Source organism: Staurois parvus, unplaced genomic scaffold, assembly GCF_062004578.1.
Source record: "Staurois parvus isolate SC_StPar_1 unplaced genomic scaffold, SC_StPar_1.0 ptg000498l, whole genome shotgun sequence".
NCBI classification, from domain to species: domain Eukaryota; kingdom Metazoa; phylum Chordata; class Amphibia; order Anura; family Ranidae; genus Staurois; species Staurois parvus.
In genome coordinates this window covers 175818-196942 of record NW_028318294.1, presented here as the reverse complement: position 1 = coordinate 196942, position 21125 = coordinate 175818, and the positions used below count along the sequence as shown (strand labels likewise).

The 21125-nt window shown below is 43.3% G+C and overlaps 1 protein-coding gene across 2 annotated transcripts in view; it reads right to left on the bottom strand.

Annotated features, from left to right (window-relative positions):
- The window catches only part of LOC149452055 (polycystin-1-like protein 2), a 159291-nt gene that overhangs the window by 44173 nt on the left and 93993 nt on the right, over nucleotides 1–21125 (bottom strand). For both annotated transcript variants that reach the window (XM_089689776.1, XM_089689777.1), the window contains exons 34-37: nucleotides 15656–15790; nucleotides 13664–13849; nucleotides 11073–11400; nucleotides 4028–4161 (exon numbers count right to left, since the gene is read on the bottom strand). In XM_089689776.1, the coding sequence (XP_089545902.1) occupies nucleotides 4028–4161; nucleotides 11073–11400; nucleotides 13664–13849; nucleotides 15656–15790 (783 nt within the window). The remainder of the gene's footprint in view (nucleotides 1–4027; nucleotides 4162–11072; nucleotides 11401–13663; nucleotides 13850–15655; nucleotides 15791–21125) is intronic.

The window sequence follows — 21125 nt, the reverse complement described above, 5'->3', positions numbered from 1 at the left end:
TTGTGGTTGGGGGTGGTAAAAATGCACAGTTGAGATGTTTTTATTGCTCTCCAACCACTCCCTCTTAAATTGCAGACAGAATTGTACACATGCCGCTGCATAGATTAAACCATTGTTGTGTTCAGGAGGCACTACTGTCCCCCTAACATGATCCATTCAGGTGAAAGGGGATTGCACTGCATCCACATGCATGGTTCATGGACACAGACAAATAAAAAGCTGTTTCTTCAGAATTACAACATTTACATGTGTATCTTGAAGGCACTCTCCTAAAGCCGAACAAGGTGACAGGAAGACAATCTTGCTCTCAAAAATGTACACTGGAGCAAGTCGGTATGTCAACTGTTACTGCTCTGAGATAAACGGTCCCTACTGCAGTCCCAGAGGTCCACCTTCCCTTTGCCTGTGGCCAGGGGCGGACTGACCATTGGGGAACTCGGGCACTGCCCGAGGGCCCGGGGTCAGTAGGGGGCCCCATGAGATGTCCCTGGTACCTGTCATAGGCTTTTTTGGGTGTGATTTGAGTGTGCCCGAGGACACAGGGGCCCCATGATCTCCTATTGCTCGGGGGGCCCCATGAGTTGTCAGTCTGCCCCTGCCTGTGATCTTTTGGCTGTTTTGGCTCCTTGATATGATCTACATATATGCTATTTACCAGTAGCTTTCTGGTGAGTTTACATCTGACAGAGGTGGTGGATCTCCTCACTGGATCAGATTCACAGTTTGCTTTTCACCAAGATTGCTGTGACTTGTAGTCCCACGGACACTATTATCCATTTATATTTAATGGACATTTTTGCATTTCCATTGTATTCATTTCACTTTGTATGGTGCACATAATTGGTGCACTTGACATCACTTAATATATAAGCGCTGCACTTTTATTCCATATATTTTACAGGTGTTGTTACCTGTGCCTTTTGTGCTAGCAGCTTTTCACTGATTTGTTTCTAGCGCTCGCCTACATACAATATACAGTCATGGCCGAAATTGTTGGCACCCTTGATATTTCTCCAGGAAATCATGTATTTCTCACGAAACGTATTGCATTAACACATGTTTTGCTATACACATGTTTATTCCCTTTGTGTGTATTGGGACAAAACAAAAAAAGGGAGGAAAGAAAGCAAATTCGACATAATGTCACACAAACCTCCAAAAATGGGCTGGACAAAAGTATTGGCACCCTTTCACAACTGCGGATAAATAAGAATGTTACAAGCATGTGATGCTCCTGTAAACTCACCTGGGGAAAGTAACAGGTGTGGGCAATATAGAAATCACACCTGAAAGCAGATAAAAAGGAGAGACGTTCACTTAACCTTTGCATTGTGTGTCTGTCTGTGCCACACTAAGCATGGACAACAGAAAGAGGAGACGAGAACTGTCTGAGGACCTGAGAACCAAAATTGTGGCAAAATATCAACAATCTCAAGGTTACAAGTCCATCTCCAGAGAACTAGATTTGCCTTTGTCCACAGTGCGCAACATTATCAAGAAGTTTGCAACCCATGGCACTGTAGCTAATCTCCCTGGTCGTGGACGGATGAGGAAAATTGATGAAAGATTGCAACGCAGAATAGTCCGGATGGTGGATAAGCAGCCCCAAACATGTTCCAAAGACATTCAAGCTGTCCTGCAGGCTCAGGGAGCATCAGTGTCAGCGCGAACTATCCGTCGACATTTAAATGAAATGAAACGCTATGGCAGGAGACCCAGGAGGACCCCACTGCTGACACAGAGACATAAAAAAGCAAGACTACAGTTTGCCAAAATGTACTTGAGTAAGCCAAAAGCCTTCTGGGAAAACGTCTTGTGGACAGATGAGACCAAGATAGAGCTTTTCGGTAAAGCACATCATTCTACTGTTTACCGAAAACGGAATGAGGCCTACAAAGAACAAAACACAGTACCTACGGTAAAATATGGTGGAGGTTCAATGATGTTTTGGGGTTGTTTTGCTGCCTCTGGCACTGGGTGCCTTGACTGTGTGCAAGGCATCATGAAATCTGAGGATTACCAAAGGATTTTGGGTCGCACTGTAGGGCCCAGTGTCAGAAAGCTGGGTTTGCGTCCAAGATCCTGGGTCTTCCAGCAGGACAATGACCCCAAACATACGTCAAAAAGCACTCAGAAATGGATGGCAAAGAAGCGCTGGAGAGTTCTGAAGTGGCCAGCAATGAGCCCAGATCTAAATCCCATTGAACACCTGTGGAGAGATCTTAAAATTGCTGTTGGGAAAAGGTGTCCTTCCAATAAGAGAGACCTGGAGCTGTTTGCAAAGGAAGAGTGGTCCAAAATTCCGGGTGAGAGGTGTCAGAAGCTTATTGATGGTTATAGGAAGCGACTGATTTCAGTTATGTTTTCCAAAGGGTGTGCAACCAAATATTAAGTTAAGGGTGCCAATACTTTTGTCCAGCCCATTTTTGGGGTTTTGTGTGACATTATGTCATATTTGCTTTTCTGCCTCTGTTTTATATTTGTTCCAATACATACAAAGGGAATAAACATGTGTATAGCAAAACATGTGTTAATGCAATACCTTTTTTGTGTGAAATACTTGATTTTCAGGAAAAATATCAAGGGTGCCAACAATTTCGGCCATGACTGTATTTACATGCATGGATATGGTTGTGGTGCAGAAATTACGGGGTTAAAACAGGCTGGTCAGTAGGCGACATATTGCCTTTTCACTGCCTGTCAAACACCACTAAAAAGCAATCCAACCGCGGATCACTTTTCAGACGCACACCAGTGACAGCCACATGTATAAACTAGGCCTAAGGCAGGACTATAGACAGCCTCTTCTCCATAACATGGTTGAGGTTCTATGGTCTCAACACTTTCTGATAATATTGATTGAGATAAGATTGCAAGAAATAGAACAATACTGGATTTCTGGCCAGACCAACAGGTATGGTTTAGAGCAGTGGTTCTCAACCTTCCTAATGCCGTGACCCTTTACTACAGTTCCTCATGTTGTGGTGACCCCCAACCATAAAATTATTTACCCAGTAATTATAATTCATGAGTGTCGTTTTACCTCCAATACTGCTGCTTTCAACACAGTAGCTGCTTTTAACAGAGTAGCTGCTTTCAACACAGCAGCTGCTTTCTGCACAGTAGCTGCTCTTTACAAATCGGAAATATGTGTTTTCTGATGGTCTTAGGGGACCCCTGTGAAAGGGTCATTCGACCCCCAAAGGGGTCGCGACCCACAGGTTGAGAACCACTGGTTTAGGGGCTGGTTCAAAGCACAATTTCTGTGTTCTGGATGTGTTTCTGCATGCGCATTTTTTATGCATTCCAGTGCGTTTTCCCCCCTTTTTTTTTTTATTGAGGATCTGTGCATTCCGGTGCATTTTTTGTGTTTTGATACGTTCCAGATGCATTCCATACAGAAAAAAATGCAACATTTTCTACTTTTGTGGACTGCACTGGAACGCACTGCACTGGTATGAACTAGGGCCATTGGAACACATGCAAAACACTGTCCATGCGTTTTTGAACCAGAATAAAAATCCACTGAACTGCATCTGGTGTGAACCAGCTCTAGACTTCTATCGATATAACAAAATGCTTTCAACAGTACATTTAACAGTCCAAAAAGGAGCAAGTATGAGAAGTTGATTATTAGAGTTTACATATACTTCTAGACCAGTGGTTCTCAACCTGTGGGTCGTGACCCCTTTGGGGGTCGAACGACCCTTTCACAGGGGTCCCCTAAGACCATCAGAAAACACATATTTCCGATGTGTAAAGAGCAGCTACTGTGCAGAAAGCAGCTGCTGTGCTGAAAGCAGCTACTCTGTTAAAAGCAGCTACTGTGTTGAAAGCAGCAGTATTGGAGGTAAAACGACACTCATGAATTATAATTACTGGGTAAATAATTTTATGGTTGGGGGTCACCACAACATGAGGGACTGTATTAAAGGGTCACGGCATTAGGAAGGTTGAGAACCACTGTTCTAGACAGATGTGTTGTTAGGCTGATAAAACCTTAAAATCCTCTTACGGTTGCACCTACCTAATGCGTTGGTCTCAAACATTAGCCGGACAATGCAGAAGAGGTTGACATTGGCATTATAAATGGTAAATTCTACAAAAAGAGCCCTAGTGAGATCATCCAACCAGACATTGTCGAAAAGGTATTGCAGAATCCTGCAAAGAGAAAAAAAAACTCATTAGGACATAATTGTACAGCAGAATCTTAAACAGAGGCACATTGTTTGTTCTCTTTCTGCTCCACCGCCAACAACTGAAATCCTCTCATTCCTGCTGTGTTTTAGCCTGCTCAGCTGTAGCCAGAAAAACGATTTATTACTAAAATGCTAGGATGGAGTAACAGTTTGCATAATTCAAAGTATGAGTAATTGCATGCAATACTTGGCAGGGTGTTTTTGGCCTTATATGATTATATGTGTCAATCTAGCTGACCAGACTTTGGCCTATACAACGCAAATAAAATATAAATAGGTAGACATTTACTCAAACAATAATCTTAGTGTAGTGCAATAAATACAGGAATTAGTTCCACCAAAAAGAACCCTGTGGGGTTATCTCAAATTTGGTCCATGCATCAACGTACTTAGTCCAAAGAGATATTAATACCCCCTCCATATACTAATTTGACCAATAGTATACCATTTGAGGTAGGTATTATAAACATAGATACAGTGACAACTCTTGTGACTGTCCCAAAATAAAATATTGGGAAGGTAAAAATTCCAAAAAGTAAAAAAAAAATAAAACAAAAAACCATCAAAAAATCAAAAGTGACTGTGGTCTTCACCGCGTGCTCATATACATGAAGTGTGGATGACTCGCTCACCAGATACTTGGACCCCAGTTATGGTGGTCAAATGTGCTTTTGGTTATATAGGGAACCACCCTCTCTTGTTGGATTCTCTATTTTTCTCCCTCTAAATCTCCATGGATTATAGCCAGATATAAGAGATTCCAAAAGGTTTCCAATGATAAACTTTACAGTTGGTTTTAGATATTCCTCCCACGGGAATGCAGCCGGGTTGTACAGGTGCTTGTAAACCAGCACCAGTGTTTCAGGCATATAGGTTTTAAAGATGGCCGCAATGCACTTCAAGCCTCGCTTTCACTTAGCTGTTCCCGGACCCGGAAATGACGTAATGACACTCCTCCGACGTACGTTTCACCCAAGCAGTATACAACGCAAAACAGGGACCACAGCACTGTTATCTTCCAGAACAGGAAAGGTTGGTCTTTAGCGCAGAGGATCCGGGTGCAGGAGAGGAGAGGGTGTAGCACACCCTGAAAGAGCCACTTGTTAGTTAAGTCCTCTGAAACTGGTTTCTTTCTCAAATTAACTGGACTACTGCCTTTTTTCACTCTGACACACCCTTACCCAATGGAATGAGCAACACCAGATTAGGATAATACCGGGTGTATTAGTATCAGATTGTTCAATTAAAGCAAGGTAACACAGATCTATGATCAGATGCTATGACAACTGTTTTTATAGTACTTCTACACCGAAATTGCATACCAGGGAACAACACCAGTGGTAACTGGGCCCAATTTTCCCCGTATATACAGGGTCCCTAAGAGTACAGTAAAGACAGCTTGACCAAGGATGATATAAACTCCTAAAGGCTACACTTCCATTTGACTCTGACATAACCTTGCTAGGTCCAAGTCTGCCTGCAGGACTTTACAACAAACAAGACAATCCCCAGTGGAAGAAAAAAAATAAGTGATGAAGTCTATGCAAAATACTGTGAGACAGAATAGAATTGTCTCGATAATGGTTATCCCTGCCGGCTTTGTTGGGGCCCTTATAGTGGCGCACAAATGGTAATGCTTGTGGTTTCTGGCCGCTCTCAGTTCAAGAATACTAATTATTAAAGAGGTGTTTGATGAAAATATTTTGCAGAAGAACATAAACCGGTGTAAAGAATGCAAGAAGTTGAAGGAAAAGTAATAAAAATATTCTGGATCAATGGGACAATCCTGAGGAGGGGATGGTGTGGCAGTGCTCAGTGGTAGACTAAGCAGATAAGAAAATGCCTAGGGAACAGGAGGATAAGGCTGTGTAAGGCTAAAGTCTCAATCTCTGCTGTACAGCGTGTGTAATGGGTTGATAACCATCTCACCAATCCTGCGCTTCAGTCCTGGGATGCCGATAACGGAGGAGCTCCCTGTGGATCGATAGCTTGAGGTCTGGTGGACCTACTCTGCACTGCTGAAGATGCAGACAAAGGCCAAGGAACCCCCAGTATGATGCAGGAGAAGATCGGCTAACCCACACTAGAACACTGGGGTGCTGCCATTTAAGCACTGCTAGAAGCGGGTTCATTGAGAGCCCAGCATCCTAGCCTGGGCTTCTGCTTAATTTCTCCGCCTGATGCCAAGTGCCCCAAACCTCTGCAAGCAACTCACTCAGCTCCCCTCCACTCGCCTCTCTGGGAACTGTAGTTTCCTCTCTGCTGTAATGTAGTGCCACCAGTACATAATTTAACTACACCTCCCATAGTCCCTCTCTTTAACTCCTCATCTCCTGCTTGCTGCATCTTTTGGGTATGTTTTTAAAAAACATTACATTATAGTCAACGGCAGTGTAATGTGCATGCAAAATGCACATAAAATGTATATTGCATTGCTGGGTAGCACAGTGGCTAAATGGTTAGCACTTCCCCCTGGCAGTACTAGGGCCGTTGGTTCAAATCCCAACCATGGCACCACCTGCCTGGAGTTTGCACGTTCTCCCTGTGCCTGCGTGGGTTTCCTTCGGGTACTCCGGTTTCCTTCCACATTCCAAAGACATGCTGGTAGGTTAATTGACTTCTCTCTAAATTGGCCCTAGTATGTGTATGTATGAATGTGAGTTAGGGACCTTAGATTGTACACCCCTTGAGGGTTAGGGACTGATGTGAATGTACAATATATATGTAAATTGATGGCGCTATATAAGTACCTGAAATTAATAAATAATAGTCACATTTTAACACAAACACATTAAAAACATGCTGTAAATGCATTGAAGAAAACACATACGTTTTCTAACATGGTGGTGTGAATGGGCCCTCTGTCTTAGACTTGAGTTTACAGGGAGGGTATAATGAGGGGATAGGGCATTTCCATCAGCAACATAAGCTATGCAATGAAATCTACCATCACCAAGCTCCAGGCATTGAAAGCGGCTGTGATCCAAGAAGCATTTTACTTTAACATTATAATGGAGAGATCATGACACGACTTGCTCATGGACTTGATGGAGGTCCCCATCATACTAAATTAATTCAAATTACCTAACTTACAGGTAATCACACAAAATAATTAGTCTATGATTTACCAAGTAATGTGCATGTGTGTTGTTTCAACAAATTAGGGAACAACCCTATAATTTGAAGCTATAATTGTATTACATTTTGTAATTCTAATATGGAGGTGGGACTGAACTCCTTACCCTATAGTCACTGGTATCATTATCTTTCATCCTGCTCAAGCCCTACTTTGTGTCATCCCCTGGGGTCCTGATGTCGAACATTGAGCTTACTTAGCACCCCCACCCAGTGGTGTATTTAGGTTTTGTGCTAGGCAACACAAAAATCGGACGCCCTCCCCGGTGGAGAGAGCCGACACTGACCAACACCAGCCCCCACCACTCGAGAGAGCCTTCCGTTAAACCCACCCCCGCCCCCCAGCGACAGAGAGAAAGACACTAACCTTCACAGCTATGGACATCCCTGGGAACGACAATCACGCTCTGCATACAGCATCAAGCAGCCCGCAACATCTCTCGGATCCCACCTGGTCCCCATGCAGCATATTCCCTATCAGTTCTGCCCCCCTAAAAAATACCGCCCTAGGCAAATGCCTTGTTTGCCTTGTGGTAAATACGCCCCTGCCCCCACCCCACTGCACATTAGCATACAAGCAATTAACATGAATATAAGCTTTTATTAGGGTAATAAAGACACTGCTACTACCTGTGGATCCTGCCCAGCAACCCTCTGACTTCAATGTCAGCATCATAGCCTTGCCTGGGCCTAATTCCATGGACCAACTAGTAGAAAGCAAGTCCATGATCCTTCAGATTTCAGAAAAGATCTCACAAAACACCACAACCCAAAAATTCCTTGCCATGTTTTGTGCCAGCAGCTCTTAATCGAAAAGCTGAACACCATGTGGACTAATTTTTTAGATGTTGTCTATAACATTTAGTTACCTGTGAAGTGTTTTATATAATTTATTAATAACACCTAGCAAAGGAAAATTTCTTCTTGGTTACATAGGCAAACTATCAACTGTTTAGATTGAGTATGTTCCTAGAGCATCTAAATCTCATTAAGTTACAATGCCAAGATTCACTGAAAGGTGAATGTGAAATTGTGGCCTCTGATAAAATTTGGGAGATTTAGGAATAGGCCCACATTATTTTACTACAAAGAAGAGTCAGGCAAAACATTTTAAAGCAGAATTCCGGAATGAATATTTCTACATTGGTCCAGCTTGGAGCAATGTAAATTTGTATATGTCATATCTGTAGCATCGCTGTAGAAACTGGAAATCAATGTAGTATGCACTGCTACTGCAGTGATCTCCAATGACTATTGATCCTGTGCAGGGGTGCCAATCAGAGATCATTTTGCATTCTCTCAATGAATGCAGAGCATTCTCTGATTGGAAGAAGTGGAGAGGCGGGCAGTGACGTCACATTCTCCACCTTGTCCAATTAGGGAATGTTTTGCATCCGTTGAGAAAATGCAAAGCATTCTCTGAATGGCCCACAAAGTCCAAAAATGCTCCCGATTGGTCCATACTACTTTTGCCCTGATATAGTCTGGGTGCTGATCCGGTTTGGAACCTCATCACATGGAGAAAAACCTAAATGGATGACTACTGCACACCAATGCCATTAAAAGCCAAGTTTTTTTTTAATTGTAATCCAAAAGTCCTAGACAACATCAGAGCAATAACAGGAAAAAGGTTTCATGTTTGATGGCGTTTAGTTGTGATAGTCATGACTATGACACAGACATGGCATTGTGCGATCATCCATTTAAGTATATCTTCAGTTTTTGAATGACACCGGTGCCAAGCTGATGTCCCCCTGTGTTAACAATGCAGCAGGACAGTTGCTCGTCATGGGAAGCAAGTTTGGATCAGTGGAGTAGCAGTGTCTACTACAATGTTTTCCAGAGGGATCCTACATGTTATATGCATAATTACATTGGGCCAAGCTGAATCAATGTAACTATGGAAAAAATACCCATTCCTGGAATTCTTCTTTAATCTACGTACCCATTTAATAACTAGTTAAATTTATTAAAGAAAAAACAAGAAACAAAACACCACTAAGGTAAAATGTTGGTGTTGCTCATGACATCTGGTAGGTGTTCAAATTGTCACTTTCATCCTATGGAGTTAAAGTGATATTAAAGGCATTAAAAAAAAAAAAAATTACAAACATGTCATACTTTCCTGCTCTTTGTAGTGGTTTTGCACAGAGCAGCCTTGATCCTCCTTATCTTGGGTCCCCTACCGGCGCTCTTGGCCCCTCCCTCCTGCCAAGTGCCCCCAGAGCAAGCAGCTTGCTACGGGTGCACCTAAGCAGGCTTGCTCCAGAGCCGTTGCTCTGCATGTCCATTCACACACAGAGCTGCAGCCCTGCCTCCTCTCTCTCCTTGTTGGCTCCCTGGCTGTGACTGACAGCAGCGGGAGGCAAAGGCTCGCATTGATATCCTAGCCAATGATGGGGGAGAGTCCCCAGAGAGTTGAGGCTCTTGTGCACATCGCTGCACTGGGAAGGAGCTCAGGTAAGTATTAGGGGGGCTGCACAGAGAGGGTTATTTTACCTTCATACATAGAGCGCATGAAGGTATAAGCCTTGAGCCTTTACAAACTACTTTAAAAGAAACACTGCCAGGTCTTGCATGCAAAAATGCATATGCTTAAGTTCATCTTCATTTTTTCCTTTGCTGCTTATTATGGCTGTTGTTTCTTATGTCTTAGGTTATGATGCATGATTATGGTTGGAAAAAGTATTAGAGGAGAAAAACCCAAAACTATAGGTCATGTTTTCTTGGATACTAGGTCAGTGTCAGGGTTCTGTCCACAGCAGAAGTTCTGGAAGATCTGGCATTTCTGCCAGTACTCTGCATGGCCGCAGAAGTACACATCAGCCTCAGTTTGGTACCAGACGGCCTTTATAAAGAGGCTCATCACTTCCTCAAGTTGCTGGATGATCTCTAGCTCCCCGTGCCCTGTTCCTGTTTCCTGTGATTCTGACCTGTGATTTCCTGTTACCAACTTGGCTTGCTCCTGGACCTGTCTACTCTGCTTTACCCCTGATCTGACCTCGGCTTGGCTTACGGATACTGTCTCTCACTCCTCTGTGTATGACCTCGGCTTGGCTTACGGATACTCTCTCTCTCGCTCCTCTGTGTATGACCTCGGCTATCCCATCTGACTACGTCTGCTCTGATTCCCACCTGGTACCTGACCTTGGCTTGAACCAACTTCCCAGTAAACATCTAAATCCCTGAAGGGCTTACATACCACGCACAGGCGCCTCCTGTCTGCAGACCTATCTCCGTGCACCAGCTGTGGGTCTGAGTGGACCACCAACCAGCACTCCTACAGGCGACCTGTGCAACTTTGGACCAGACTCCCGCTGTCCCACTCTCAGGGGAGTCCGGAACTTAGCCGCAAGGGAAGGCCTCTCTCTATTGGCCTCCATCACCAGGTGCGTGATAGTCAGGCTACTTTTTTAGCAGTCTTTTGAGACTCCTGTTTATCTTTGCCATGTCTACATAAAGATTAAGCATTTATTTTTTTCTATAGTGCTTTCTTCTGCTGGCTGTCTCTGTTTTTTCACCCTGACAAAATTAGGTGTGAGCCCTTGACTTTTTGGATGAATCTTCACTCAGGATGTAATAGGACATCTGGAGCAAAATAATCAAGAAATCTCAGGATTGGATTTTCCCTAAGCAAAATGTAACTGTTTTATGTTTGCATGTAATCCATCAACCAAATTAATCATTGCTCTGATTGTAGACATTCTTTAAGTAAAAAAAAACAACTTAGGACAATACCTGCGTGCAGTTGTTCTATCGCTTCCTAAATGTACTACAAAACCCCCTCCGCGGTATGTTGACAGTCGACCCCAGGTAGGGTGGCCTCTAAGCTTGGACTGACTTTTGTAGTACCAGGCAGAATCAGTATTAGTTGCATTGGTGAATGCAGAGGAATTCCAGCCTTCCCCATAATGTTCCATATCCTCATTATCCAGGGAATAAGGTGCTCGACATTCATCGATCGTTCTCTGGAGGACAGAAGCTACTGGGCAAGAGTCCTTCTTGACTCGCAACTGGCGAAACCTTGCACTGCCAACCAGCTTGGAGTTGCCATCCGTCACAAAGCCTGTCCCACGTCAAACAAAGAAATATATATCATAGAAATGTAATACATTAAAAATTATATACAATATTGACTTTTTCACATATATATATTTTTTTTAAAGAGAAACTGTGCCCACATAGAGGCAGGCAGAGGTCAAAGGACTAGTCACCAGTATTGGCAGTGGTTATTTTTAACAAGGCAGCGATCCCACTGAGGACTTCTATAAGGACAAAACACATAGGGGTTTATTTACTAAACTTGAAAAAGAGTGCAAAATGAGGCTCACGTCTGCATAGAAACCAATTAGTTTTCAGGTTTAAATGCCAAAGCTTAATTGAACAAGCTGAGGTTAGAAGCTGATTGGTTTCTATGCAGAAGTGAACCTGATTTTGTACGCTCCAACTTTAGTAAATAAACCCCATAGGGTCGGGGCTTTTGCTCTGACATCATTGTGCATACATACATACATACACTGTTGAATATTTTCCCTCCATGAGTAATAATAGATTTAAATAAACCTTGGTTGTATAGAAGGTAACGCACTATGGTTCCTCCATTTCCTTTGTCTTTATGGTGAAATGGGGCCTATGCTCTGTTAATCCAAGGAACCTGTTTACTAACGGCTCATGTACATGGGGCGTTTGGAAAACTCTTCTGAATGATGGAAACTGACTGCTGGAAAACGTAGGTTAAAAAACGTCAGTTTAGCCGCGTTTGCATACCGCGTTTATGTGCATGTGCATTTAGAAGGATTTTTAAAAGATAACCTCAGGAGACCTTCCCAAATGCCCAGAATGCACTGAAAAATAGTAAAAAATTAACTATTTCAGACATTTTGAGAGGAATAGAGAGAGCAGAAGCAGAGAGAGCAGTATGTGTTGAGATGACCTGTCTTTTCTGGTTGTATTCATTATGGATCCCATCATGAGCATAATGCAGCACGTTCTAGCATTTTTTCCTTCACACGAAACCTGAAACTGATTGCGCTGGTGTACCGGGTCCATTTGAATACATGGAAAACACTTTGCATGCATTTCTGATGATGAAAAAAGGCTCTGGACAGCATCTGGATATCGAACAGTTAAACGCTTCTAAACGCAAACACTTATAAATGCGGTTACAAGCGTTTGAAATGCCGGTAAAATCTACTCCTGAACGCAAGTTTGGTGCTTTCAAAAAAATGTCTGTAAACTCAACTGCCTGTAAACGACTGTAAACGACTATGTGTACATGGACACATAGGAAAACATTAGGGAGAGTTCAGGGGCTGCTGAAAAAAACACTGAACATCTCCTGAACGTCAGTTTAGCAGCTGCAGCGTACATGAGCCCTAAGGATTGCTGGGGTAGAACTATATGTGAACAATAGGGAACAAGGCTGAATTTATTAAGGGCATGTGCCCTGACGAGTGGTAAGGATATTTTACTTTCATGGTACAGTATGTATGACAAGTTTTTTCAAAGTGTTGTGAAAAAAAATCCTCTCCGGGTGAACTAAAACCAACCATTGGAAAAGTTTTAGCTAAAACATCTTCTGTTCTTAAGAAACTGACATGTTCCTTGCCACATCCTTTATCAAACTGACTGCTAAGTGGAATAATCTGCCTGCAATCTCTGTGCTAAAATAATAAAAAGAACATCATCTACATCCCATTAGCCATGAAGAAGATTAGGAAGTATTTTAGCAAAAAATAAAACTCCCATTGCAAGTGATGTTTCTAATCTGACTTCAAACTATGGTGTCCGTTTATGACACACAGAATAGCTGCAATTCAGAGGATCACAGCTATTCTCTGGTCATTCACAGTTTATGACACCCAGGAGAACTGTTCAGCTCTTCACTGGAGATCTGTGTTCTCCCTCCAGATTCTCCAGCCCAGAGCTGGAGAATCGGAGGGACCACAAACTAAGCAGCGATAATTTACCTCTGCTTAGTAAACTGATCTTTTACTGTAATCTCGCGTGATTATAGTAAAATCCGCCGTTTCCCAGCGTTTGTAGATCGTTCTCCCTTCGTTTGGAGAACTGATCTACATATGCTTCATAAACGGCATTCACAGGAGAACTGTGTTCTCCGAGAATGCTGGAGAACTGAGCAGCGATCATTTACTGCTGGTTCATAAATGGACACCTATGTGCAAAAACATCTTGAAAAAGAAGCATGCCAATCACACAAGCAAAATATGCAATATATGGGGGTGTTCCATACTCAAATAGTGCGTTGAGCGCCCTTGGTTGCCATTTTAATAGAGGGTGCAAATAAAACCTATCAATGCAAATTGTACCTGGATAGGTTCCATAGAGGTTATTGATGAGGGTAGTGTTGGCCCAGTTAAAGAAATCTTGGTAGCTGCAGACTCCCCCCATTCCATCTGTAAAACTGTCCCCTATGTGCTTATTAAGGTAGTATGAGTTTGGATCTCTCTGTCCATATGCCACTAGTAGAAGCATCCACAGGTATCCTAGGTAGGCTGAAAGACAAATGCAATCGAAACACAATACAATACAGTCACATACATTTTCAAACTCAATTTAAAGCTGAAGTTTAATCTGCCCCCCCTGGTTTCTCTCTTCTCTTTCAGTAACACGACAATTCATTTTCATTTAATTACAACTTTCCTCTTTCATTAATACCTTATTTTAGACCCAGTGATGTCATCACTGGGTCTCTGTGCTTTTCTGTGCAATGCAGGCAGGTCATGCCTGGTCGGAGGGACTGGCAGGGTGCTGTACAAGGTTTCCTGAAAATATCTCTCTGTCTCAGTACTGCTCTCAAGACCTCTCAGCTCTGATGCAAGCAGTGGACTGGCTCCTGAGAGGAGCAATGCAAACATCAAAATGTCTTGATGGGTGGATATTAATCTGGAGGAGCTGGGATGTCTGATTTTAGAAATGCTGTGCAAACTGTGTAGGGACTAAAAGCACAGACCACAAGCACTGAGTTGCCTGGCTCTTTAACAAGGTGAGCCCTTTCTATATTGGTGGGATCATCTAGTTATCAGTTACTGATATACAAGCACAAAAATTCTCATTTAAACTATGCTGTCAGAATTGTCTAATATTATTATTATTACACAGTATTTATATAGCGCCAACAGTTTGCTTAGCGCTGTACATTACAATGGGAGACAATACATGAGACAGTACAGTAACAATACGATAAAATACACGTGTAGGAGGGACGGGAGAGATTGGCAATTACTGATATCCTTAGAAGTGAAGTTGTAATATTCTTAGATTTAGGTCTGACAATATAAGGCTGGAGTTGAGAAAAACCAAAGCTGACCGGCTTTGGTTAATAGTTTTTTTTTTATACTGACAGGGAGAAAATAGTGATTTTGGAGATATAATATATGCCTCATTCATATAGGTGTACCAATCCATATGCCCATGCAAAGGGCTGTCTTCAACCCAGGGCTGCTGTTAGAAACCACAGGGCCCCATACAGCCAACCTGACAGGGCCCCATCAAATAAACACTATGCGTCAGTTATGAATGAACACCATGAGTGATCGGTACCGATTACTCATAGTGTTCATTCAGTAAAGGAAGGGCTGGAAAATGTGACATATTTAATGAACACTTACCCCATTCTCCATCCTGAAGGATCACATCGTGTGCTTGCAGCTGACATTGTGAAGGAGAGGAGGAAATCCAGCAGCACTGCTGGGGTAAGGTGGGTACACAGAGGGGCCTGGGCAGTAGAGGGAAACGTATGGTGCACAGGGAGGGTGATTGGCACGGTCGGGGTAATTACTGGAACTGATCCCCTGTACGGCTTCCTTTGCAGCAGCTGAAAGCCGGGGGGAGGGAGAGGAGAAGAAGCCAGGTTTCAGCTGCTGCAGAGAGAGCCATACAGGGGATTGGCTCCAGTAATCCCCTCCCCCACCAACACTGTACCAATCACCCTCCCTTCCCACATCCAATTCACCCAGCTGCCTGGGGCGCCCTCCTTGCCTGGGGCCAGTACAGTAGGACCGGTGGTACTCCCTTATCCACAGCCCTGCTTCAGCCATCCAGGATGCACGGGTCTTCCATGTAGGGGCGTGCAGGCAGCCTGTTGAAATCAATGGCAAACAGCCAGCTGCATGTTACATCCGTGTGTAAGGAAATGCATAGAGTTCATTGTGGATAACTGCTTCTTACAAAAAGCTGGTATGGGCTTCAGAATGTCATAGAAATACATATGTATATCTATCTGCCAAAAAACAGTAGCTTTCATTCATTTCCTTGTTTGCAAAGAAAGTGATCCTATTTGTTCTGTGCTCAGATCTTACCTAGTATTTCTCTTATTAAGGCAAACACTTTTTGCTCTTTGATATAGTTATCCTTCATCTTTGAGATATCGCTAGGTGGGGGAGGCTGGTAAATGTTGCTGTCTCTGCGAGATTCCAGCAAAAGGTTTGAATCACCTGTGGATACAAAATAAATACAGATATAAATGTTGTCATACAGTTGTAACACCCTCCAGGTTAGTTAGGTAGCATTTTGTTAGAGGCTGAGTAGCAGCCTGGGGATGAGTCAGCCTGGGGAGAGAGGTAGTGAGGTTACCTCAGGACAGGCTGGGAAGCTCTATTCAGCGCTTTTGGAGCCCTCCCACATCTCCAGAAACCTGAGAGCTTTCTGGAAGAGGGGTGGGGAGAGGAGGAGGCCAAGATCTGCATGTTTGAGGGACTCTGGCCAATCCCCTGGCAGGAGGCTGGGCATGGTGACCAGGGCAACCCTCAAATGGGGCAGAGCCTGGGGAGAGATGTGGAGTGTTGGGTGGAAGATGGATTGAGGATGGTTGGAGTTAGGAGCCTGGGAGGTGGCCTCAGTGAGGGGAGTCCACCTACAGGCAGGTCGCTGGAGAAAAGGATCTCCACTGCGTCAACGTCTCCTGGGAAGGACAGCCTGTGTAGCAGGGAAGGAGCCAGCCCAGCCTAAGGCCTAAAGGTAGCCACCAACCCACTAAGCTAACATGAGAGGACAGTGTGAGTACTCTTACACCCCCGGCCAGATAAGGGGAGAGGGTGGTCAGATGCAATACCCAACTTTCTCTGCTGGGACTGTTCACTTGGCAGCTCTTGGGTCCCTTTGCTCAGGCATACCTTCAGGCAGCTGGGTGAAGAAAGGGAAACATCCAGGAGCCTTTAGTGCTCTTCAAGAAGAGACTGTTTCTAATCTTTGTACATAATTGCTAAGGAGTCCTCAATTTCTACCATTCCACAGGCATTGCATATAGCCCTAGACCCTATCCACGTTTAGCCCCTCAATAAAATCATGGCTGAGTTGCTGTTGTTCCCAGTTGCTTCCACTTTGTTATAATACCACCCACAGTTGACCGTGGAATATTTAGTAGCAAGGAAATTTCAAGGATGAACTTATTGCATAGGTGGCAACCTATCATGGTAACAAAACTTGAATTCACTGAGCTCATGAGAGGGACCCATTCTTTCACAAATGTTTGTAGAAGCAGTCTGCATGCCTAGGTGATGATTGTATACACCTGTGGCCATGGAGGTGATTGGAACTTCTGAATCCAATGGTTTGGAGGTGTGTTCAAATACTTTTGGCAATATAGCGTAGTTTAAAGCCCAACTCCAGAAAACCTAAAAATCCTCCCACTGAAAAGGTCTGACTGTTCCTATATTAGCGAGAAGCACTTTTACTTACCTGATCCACTGCCCCCCTGACAGACCTCGATCCCCTATGCTATAGCAGTGGACTGTCCCTTGGCGTCCTCACGTCCAATGTAGGGCTATAGTACACTCTAGCATGTGGAGAAGAGGCTGTCGGGACTGGTCTAGCAATGTGGAGGAGTCTGCAGAAATGGAGGATAGTATAACTAAAACTGCTTTACTAAATCGCCTAGACAGAAACTAGAATTTAGCAATTGCAGTGCAGGTGCAGCCCCACCGCAAGGCAGAATTTTTCAGTTTCCTGAAGTTCATCCTTAAGCGTTTGTAATTGTAATTGGTTTTTCTGCATTTGAGCTGCATTCAAAGGACTTTTTAATGGTAGGATAGCACATTCCTATATACATTAATTGTGTAGTATAGATGACAGTTCGAAGGCTGCTTTTTACCTGCTTTGCATTTCATTCGAACACAGCCAGACATATTAAAGTCTATTCACATTGCAGGAAAATATAGGTTAGACTACTTAAATTGATACTAAACCTAAAAACGTCTTTTTACCTTAATGCATTGCTTGCATTATGGTAAAAAAAAATTTAATTTCCCTGTGCTCCCCCTTCCCTGTGTGAAGGGGAAGAGAGGGGAGAAGAGATCAGCGCCCTGCATGGCTGCATCTCTTCTCCCCTCATTTCCTCTGCACGCAGGGACTTGAACAGCAGCAGGAGCCATTGGCTCTTGCTGCTGTCAATCAAATGCAGTCAAGAGGAAGTGGGGGGGCAGGGCTAAGTCCCGCTGTGTGTGTCTATGGAGCGCAGCAGCGTTGATACTATGGAAAACGGCTTGCTATGGGGACACACAAAGATGAAGAGGATTGCCAGCAGGGCACCTGAGAAGAGGAGCGGGGGCCTCTCTGTGCAATCCCACTGCACAGATGAGTATAACATGTTTGTCATTTTAATAAAAAAAAAATCTGCTTTTAGTAACACTTTAATCCGGCCATAGATGGTTTGAATCTCAGCAGGGACTGGCCAAGATTTGACCCATCTATGGGCAGGCTGATCAATCAGCATGTTGGATTTTTACATGAAATTATTTTCCCCATGCCTCCTCGTTGGGAGAACACAATAGTTCCTTGGGAGGGTTTCCCTTAACAGCACTGGCTGTGTTGATGGGGGAACCAAGCATTTTTCTTTCCGTCAACCTATGGTTGCAGAAAAGAAAATTGCATCATCTATTGCCTGCCTTAGTTCCTGTACACAAAAAACATATGTTTGAGTAAAGTTGCAATCAAATGAAAACACACCATTCATAAGAAATTTTATCTATATGAGCCCTTAGCTACTTAAGACTAATAATCCAATGAAATAGATGTTCAGGGTAGAATTGTAGCATCATAAAAAGTACATATTCTGTGTTTTCTTACACGTTTTACTAATTTACAAACTCCAGTTCATGGCCTCCTTGCACAAGCAACCATTTAATGCCATCTCCATGGATGGCAAATTTATCACTTGATGTTTTCATTTACTGTATTCCTCTAGAGAAACATTAACTCAAACATATGCAATGTGACCTTTGAATCTGAACCTTACTCATACTTCAAGGTTATATAGACACTTTTAATTATTTTCTAGTTAAAAACATTTTTATATGTCGGGATCACAGCTCACATGTCCTAGTGGTGTATTTTTTGTTTTCAGATTTTTTGGATCTGCCTTCAAAAAACAATCTGATTTGTGATTTAATTACTATCTCTTCCCATGTATACAAAAAAAAACACTAATATAATCCAACACTTTGTATGAATTTTAATTTTATGGATTGCTATGTGGTGTGTCAAGTGTCCTTGGAGGACAAAGGATCCACTTTTGGATGGGGTGTGTGCAGCATCCAAGTCGTGACATTTTCTTGGCTAAACTCTACCTCATGTTCTGTACTGGGCTAAGTGTCCGTGTTCCTGAATAAAGGTGGGGCTGTCAGTGTGGTGTATGTTCCTGGAGACATAAAAAGGTCCCTCCACAAAAAAAACAAGAGGCTGCATGACCCAAACAAAATTTTGAAATGGCCAGCAGGTTGAAACTTTCTGCGTATGAGGTACCCCTGAGATGTGATAATTGTTATGGTATTATTGTGTAGAACAAATATCGGTAAGAAACCAATGGACATTTTGGTGTGAAGTTCCTTTGATGTTCCCAACCTCAAAGTGTGATGAAATGGTGTGCTTGGACTGTTGGGGCCATTGTTGGTAATGCACTCCAAAAAGCACAATTGGAATGCATGTCAGAGCGGCACTTTGCATTACCAATCATTTCAAATAGCACTCCAACGGAACACACTGCAGCACGTCTTTTGCAATGCACTGTACCACAAGGATATAAATGATTGTGGCATATAAAAAATTTGGCTTGCACCATTTTATGTGTGATGTGGCCATAACAAGTAAATGAGCTTCTTAATGCAGCGCTTGTTGATAACACACTTTCAACGCAGTTAGAGCAATACACCAGCACTTATACTAAGAGCCTTGCCTATTAACCTTCCCATTTGATACTACTCCCTCATACAGAACAATAGCACTGCTGCTATTATCCCATTGCTAACTGCATCTTTTGGAACAGCTTTTAGTAGATGTGAACAGCTATACAGTTATTCACGATAAACGCTTAGTGGCCCCCACTCAGGCCAACAAGATTTAATGAATTGGATGTCGCTGACTGGTGAGGGTGCAGGCGGGAAAGATTTGTCTAGACCCAAAGCATGTTGTAGAAATAGGATGAGGAAGCCTGATCGCTGCACTCGGGCCGGGCAAGGTGTGTGGCTAATCTCTTCCTATTTCTACAGAGGTTATACAGTTACTCATGACCCATGATCACTTAGAAATAATTGCATAATACAAAAACTCTTTGCATTTCACCATGGGTCCCAGCAACTCATGTAGCAAGTCAAATTCCATAATATTTGTTGAAAAGGCAGCACTTGACAAGGGAAATCGCATTGTTTTCAATGCTGTCTGTTCACATCAATGCAGCTCAGCACAGAGCGATTTTGGTGGATTCCAGTGTGATTTTGTCATCAAAATTGCATCCAAGTTGCATCCAAGCTGCACTACATAACCGCACTGAAAGTCGAATCAAAATCGTATCACAGCAGTGTGAACCTAGCCTTAGTTGTGGAAGACATGGAAGAACATACTGCCTTTGCAACCTTTGCACAGGGGCTCCAAAGGATAGGCAACTCACATATATTAACAGTACCAGGCTCTATCAGGGCAAGGCATCTATGCCATGAGAGTGGAAGCAAACCAGTGTGCTGAAAAGTTTAGATATAAAGCATAAACTACTGCTGGTTAGGTCACAAAATTGAGACACAGTTGCCGGTAGTAATGTCACATGGATTTTGTGAATAGGTCAATGATTGGTGGAATATGGTAAAGAATGAAAGAATGGTTGAATCTGCAATTTGTTAAACCTTCCAGGCAAGTCCCAATGCATTCTTAAAGAAGAGGTGAACAATGTACAGGTGCCATCCTGCTAAAATGGAGAAGCTTTGCAAGAATATAAACAGATGTGTGTGGGGGGGAACAGTGAATAGCACTGAAGGAGGACTTAAGCTTTATGTCTGCACTGGGGCCCCCTACAGTCTGACTGCACCACTGATATACATGTAACCTTTTTTTCTGTTGCAGTCAAGAGATCAAGTTTCAGACATGAAGTTGAGGCCTTGGTGATCTTTCCTAATTGGCTAACTGATTTATTGGTTGAACAGACATCGTGAAAATATAATGCTTTTAAAAGTAAACTTAAAGCAGATCTTTACTTGACTTGACTGCTCTGCATCCCACCCACCCTCTTCTGCACTTATATAGGTCTCAGTCCTGCGCCAAGTCCATCCCCACCATCAGGGGCTCTGGTGAAAAGGCAGACTGGGGCTTAGACTCCGCGCCCTGGGGAATCCTGGTCTGTGGGTCACTAGAGATCCCGCTGGGCGGTGCCTGACAGTACCTTACGGCCCGCCTGACCATTCCACCTCTCCAGCCCTGACTACGCCTGTGTTCCTGAAGCCTGCTACTTCCCTGTGTCAGTCCACACATTTCTGGTCATACCCGGATCCCTAACACCCTCCATCCTTC